Genomic DNA, 1,059 nt, shown 5'->3' with positions numbered 1-1,059 from the left:
CCCGCGGCCGCCCTGTCGCGCCAAGCCCTGGCGCAGTGGTCGGTGATGGAGAGGGCCTACGAGGCCGACCTCTCGGTGCTGCAGTGGGTGGAGGAGCTGGAGCAGCGCGTGCTGACGGCCGATCTGCAGATACGGGTGGGTGCGCGACGGCGCCGCTGCGCCCGCCCGTGGCCTGGCGCCCTCCGCTCACCCGGCTCCCCCGCAGGGCTGGACGTGCCCCAGCCCCGACTCGGCGCGCAGCGACCTGCAGTACTGCGAGCACAAGGTGGAGCCCCTGGAGGACATCACCATCCGGAACCGCCGGGAAGGGCCGCCCGTGCGGCGCGAGCCCACCAACCCGCTGGACCTGGCGGTGCTGCGGCTGGCGGCGCTCGAGCAGAACGTGGAGCGGCGCTACCTGAAGGAGCCGCTCTGGCCGCTGCACGAGGTGGTGCTGGAGAAGGCCGTGCTGAGCAGCCCGGGCACGCCGGGCACCACGGAAATGTGAGCGCCGCCCCTCGCGCCGCCGGCACCGCCACGCACGGGGCGCGGGCGGCCCCGCTCAGCGCGGCCCTGCCTTCCCTCGGCAGCGCCTACGAGATCACACCCCGCGTGCGCGCGTGGCGGCAGACGCTGGAGCGCTGCCGGAGCGCCGCCCAGGTCTCCCTGTGCATCTACCAGCTGGAGAGGTCCATCGCCTGGGAGAAGTCGGTCAACAAAGTGGTGAGAGGCGGCGGGCGGGAGCGCGCGGATCCCAGCGGGAATGCCGGGAATGGGGCGGCCCCGCACGCTGACCGCCGTGCCCGCAGACCTGCCTCGTGTGCCGGCGCGGCGACGACGACGAGCACCTGCTGCTGTGCGACGGCTGCGACCGCGGCTGCCACCTCTACTGCCACCGGCCCAAGATGACGGAGGTGCCCGAGGGCGACTGGTTCTGCTCCGTCTGCCTCGCCCAGGTGGGGCGCCGAGCACTCGCGTCCCCCGCGGGGCCCCCCGGCCGGCTCCGGCCCTGACGCCGTCCCCCTGCCCTGCAGACGGAGCCGCTGCGGCAGCCCGGCGCGCTGCGGCGCGGCAAGAAGC

The 1,059-nt window shown here is 75.1% G+C and overlaps 1 protein-coding gene across 1 annotated transcript in view; it reads left to right on the top strand.

The window, feature by feature from the left end:
* Positions 1 to 1,050, top strand: part of BAZ2A (bromodomain adjacent to zinc finger domain 2A) — a gene marked incomplete at its 3' end in the record, with an annotated part of 11,269 nt that extends 10,219 nt beyond the window's left edge. Inside the window, exons 22-26 of the mRNA XM_026047276.1 lie at positions 1 to 135; positions 206 to 483; positions 570 to 702; positions 789 to 935; positions 1,014 to 1,050. The exon at positions 1 to 135 is cut by the window's left edge and continues 10 nt beyond it. Coding sequence (XP_025903061.1) covers positions 1 to 135; positions 206 to 483; positions 570 to 702; positions 789 to 935; positions 1,014 to 1,050 — 730 coding nt within the window. The remainder of the gene's footprint in view (positions 136 to 205; positions 484 to 569; positions 703 to 788; positions 936 to 1,013) is intronic.
* Between the last annotated feature and the right edge of the window lie 9 nt (positions 1,051 to 1,059).

Source organism: Nothoprocta perdicaria, unplaced genomic scaffold (assembly GCF_003342845.1).
Source record: "Nothoprocta perdicaria isolate Ctin4 unplaced genomic scaffold, notPer1 scaffold_486, whole genome shotgun sequence".
Taxonomy (NCBI): domain Eukaryota; kingdom Metazoa; phylum Chordata; class Aves; order Tinamiformes; family Tinamidae; genus Nothoprocta; species Nothoprocta perdicaria.
Note: the sequence above shows the minus strand (reverse complement) of the source record. Positions and strands in the feature narration are given on the sequence as shown.